This window comes from Mandrillus leucophaeus, unplaced genomic scaffold (genome assembly GCF_000951045.1).
Source record: "Mandrillus leucophaeus isolate KB7577 unplaced genomic scaffold, Mleu.le_1.0 Scaffold463, whole genome shotgun sequence".
NCBI lineage: Eukaryota > Metazoa > Chordata > Mammalia > Primates > Cercopithecidae > Mandrillus > Mandrillus leucophaeus.
In genome coordinates this window covers 795,359-798,716 of record NW_012104954.1, presented here as the reverse complement: position 1 = coordinate 798,716, position 3,358 = coordinate 795,359, and the positions used below count along the sequence as shown (strand labels likewise).

The window sequence follows — 3,358 nt, the reverse complement described above, 5'->3', positions numbered from 1 at the left end:
CTCGCACGCCCAGGTTCCTCTTCCGAGGCGCAGGATGCGGCGGGACCCAGGGCGGGGCGCACGGTCCCGTAGGATCCAAGTGACGGAGACAGGGCCGGGCTCCTTCCCCCGGGGCTGTTGCCACACTTCCTGCCTCGGCGCTCTTTCCCCAGCCTGTTTCTAAGGAAGGGAGTGGGGTTGGGCGACCGCGCCCCAGCCGTCGGGCTGGGTCCAGGCTCCAGGAGCCGACACGGTGTCGGGCAAAGCCCAGGGTCAATAGGGGAGGGTTTTAGGATGGGGGACAGAGAATACAGATGCCTAGGAGGTTACCCACCAGGGGGAGCACCAGTCGTGGAAGATCCAGCAGTCCTGGTGCGCAGGACCCTCAAAGCCCCCTCCTCGCATGTCAACTGAGTACCCTCTTATTGTCTTCTCTGCTCCGAAGATGTGTCCGGACCCTTCTGACTCTCTCCTTCATCCGGGCTTCGCAGATGACCCCAGTGGTCACCAGTTTCTGGCAGACTTGTCTCCATCTTCTACCCTGCATATTTTACCTGCCTCAGTGTACCGCAGGACGCTTACTCGCTTTCTGCATACCTAGATTTCCCCTAATTCCTCCTTCCCAATTACGGGAGAGCCCTCAGACCTTCCCATGGGCTCCTGGACCCTACTCATTTCTTTCAATTTAATGGGTCGTGCAGCTCCGCCCACTCACCCCTTTTGATCTCTCCCCTCCTCCATCCTGTGAAAATTCCAGTCCCGCATCCTTCTATGCTCGGGACCCCCAGTCAATTCCTGGGTCAGGTGTCTCCTTACCCCTCCCGATTTACCGTGCTTAACCCTCATTCCTGCTTTTTGGGGTCTCCCAATGAATTGTCCTACCCCTCTCGTATTCTGGGTACCTCAGGGGTTTCTTCGCACACCCTGAGATCCTCACCCTACTTGCTGCGTACCAGGTCCTGGTATTTGTCCCAGTGGACTTCAATGAAATCATCCTCCTCCCTGAAACCCCTCACTCATGTGCCTGGGCCCCCAGGCCTCCTTCCATGCGTACCCCGGGGTCCTTTGAGCCCCTCCCCCTGCAGGCCCGCCGAGCCACCCGGCCCGTGGCCGCTGTTTACAAGGACACGCGCTTCCTGACAGTGACGCGAGCCGCCTCCTCCCCTTCCCCACGCTCGAAGAGGGGGGCGCGGGGGCCCGGCTTCGGCGACGGCCAATCGGAGCGCACTTCCGTGGCTGCACTAGCGCGGTATAAAGGCGTGTGGCTCAGGCTGAGCGGCTGGGACCTTGAGAGCGGCCAGGCCAGCTTCGGAGCCAGCAGGGAGCTGGGAGCTGGGGGAAACGACGCCAGGAAAGCTATCGCGCCGGAGAGGGCGACGGGGGCTCGGGAAGCCTGACAGATCTTTTGCGCACAGCTGCCGGCTGGCTGCTCCCCGCCCGCGCCAGCCCCCGAGAACGCGCGACCAGGCACCCAGTCCGGCCACCGCAGCGGAGAGCGCGCCGCTCGCTGCAGCGAGGCCCGGGGCGGCCCCGCAGGGACCCTCCCCAGACCGCCTGGGCCGCCCGGATGTGCACTAAAATGGAACAGCCCTTCTACCACGACGACTCATACACAGCTACGGGATACGGCCGGGCCCCTGGTGGCCTCTCTCTACACGACTACAAACTCCTGAAACCGAGCCTGGCGGTCAACCTGGCCGACCCCTACCGGAGTCTCAAAGCGCCTGGGGCTCGGGGACCCGGCCCAGAGGGCGGCGGTGGCGGCAGCTACTTTTCTGGTCAGGGCTCGGACACCGGCGCGTCTCTCAAGCTCGCCTCTTCGGAGCTGGAACGCCTGATCGTCCCCAACAGCAACGGCGTGATCACGACGACGCCTACACCCCCGGGACAGTACTTTTACCCCCGCGGGGGTGGCAGCGGTGGAGGTGCGGGGGGCGCAGGGGGCGGCGTCACCGAGGAGCAGGAGGGCTTCGCCGACGGCTTTGTCAAAGCCCTGGACGATCTGCACAAGATGAACCACGTGACACCCCCCAACGTGTCCCTGGGCGCTAGCGGGGGGCCCCCGGCTGGGCCCGGGGGCGTCTACGCCGGCCCGGAGCCACCTCCCGTTTACACCAACCTCAGCAGCTACTCCCCAGCCTCTGCGTCCTCGGGAGGCGCCGGGGCTGCCGTCGGGACCGGGAGCTCATACCCGACGGCCACCATCAGCTACCTCCCACACGCGCCACCCTTCGCCGGTGGCCACCCGGCGCAGCTGGGCTTGGGCCGCAGCGCCTCCACCTTCAAGGAGGAACCGCAGACCGTGCCGGAGGCGCGCAGTCGGGACGCCACGCCGCCGGTGTCCCCCATCAACATGGAAGACCAAGAGCGCATCAAAGTGGAGCGCAAGCGGCTGCGGAACCGGCTGGCGGCCACCAAGTGCCGGAAGCGGAAGCTGGAGCGCATCGCGCGCCTGGAGGACAAGGTGAAGACGCTCAAGGCCGAGAACGCGGGGCTGTCGAGTACCGCCGGCCTTCTCCGGGAGCAGGTGGCCCAGCTCAAACAGAAGGTCATGACCCACGTCAGCAACGGCTGTCAGCTGCTGCTTGGGGTCAAGGGACACGCCTTCTGAGCGCCCCCTGTCCCCTTACGGACACCCCCTCGCTTGGACGGCTGGGCGCACGTCTCCCACTGGGGTCCAGGGAGCAGGCGGTGGGCACCCACCCTGGGACCTGGGGGCGCCGCAAACCACACTGAACTCCCGCCCTGCGCCCAGTCCTTCCACCTCGACGTTTACAAGCCCCCCCTTCCACATTTTTTTGTATGTTTTTTTTCTGCTGGAAACAGACTCGATTCATATTGAATATAATATATTTGTGTATTTAACAGGGAGGGGAGGAGGGGGCGATCGCGGCGGAGCTGGCCCCGCCGCCCGGTACTCAAGCCCGCGGGGACATTGGGAAGGGGACCCCCGCCCCCTGCCCTCCCCTCTCTGCAACGTACTGTGGAAAAGAAACACGCACTTAGTCTCTAAAGAGTTTATTTTAAGACGTGTTTGTGTTTGTGTGTGTGTTTGTTCTTTTTATTGAATCTATTTAAGTAAAAAAAAAAAAATTTGTTCTTTATTAATTTCTGTTGTCTTTTTTTCCAAGCTGGGAGGGCGGAGGGAAAAAAAAGCACTGGTGTGCCCCCAGCTCAGTGCTGTTGGTGGCTCGGTCCTGTATGTGTCCCCCTCGTCGGCTCTGCGCAGGCATCTTGTGGTCCCAACCCGGGAGTCCCACCCTTCCCGCGTCCCCAGATCTCCAGGGTTGGATGGTTGGGGCGCGGGACGCAGTCCAGGGACACAGTAGCTGAAGGCAGGGCGCTGGGGGCGAGACGCGGAGCGCGCAGGCGCGGCCCC

The 3,358-nt window shown here is 63.3% G+C and overlaps 1 protein-coding gene across 1 annotated transcript; it reads left to right on the top strand.

The window, feature by feature from the left end:
- Positions 1 to 1,255: 1,255 nt before the first annotated feature.
- JUNB (jun B proto-oncogene) lies at positions 1,256 to 3,087 on the top strand. Its single transcript, XM_011994927.1, has one exon. It carries the CDS (start codon positions 1,547 to 1,549, stop codon positions 2,588 to 2,590), a length of 1,044 nt encoding a protein of 347 aa, XP_011850317.1. The 5' UTR covers positions 1,256 to 1,546; the 3' UTR covers positions 2,591 to 3,087.
- Positions 3,088 to 3,358: the final 271 nt, after the last annotated feature.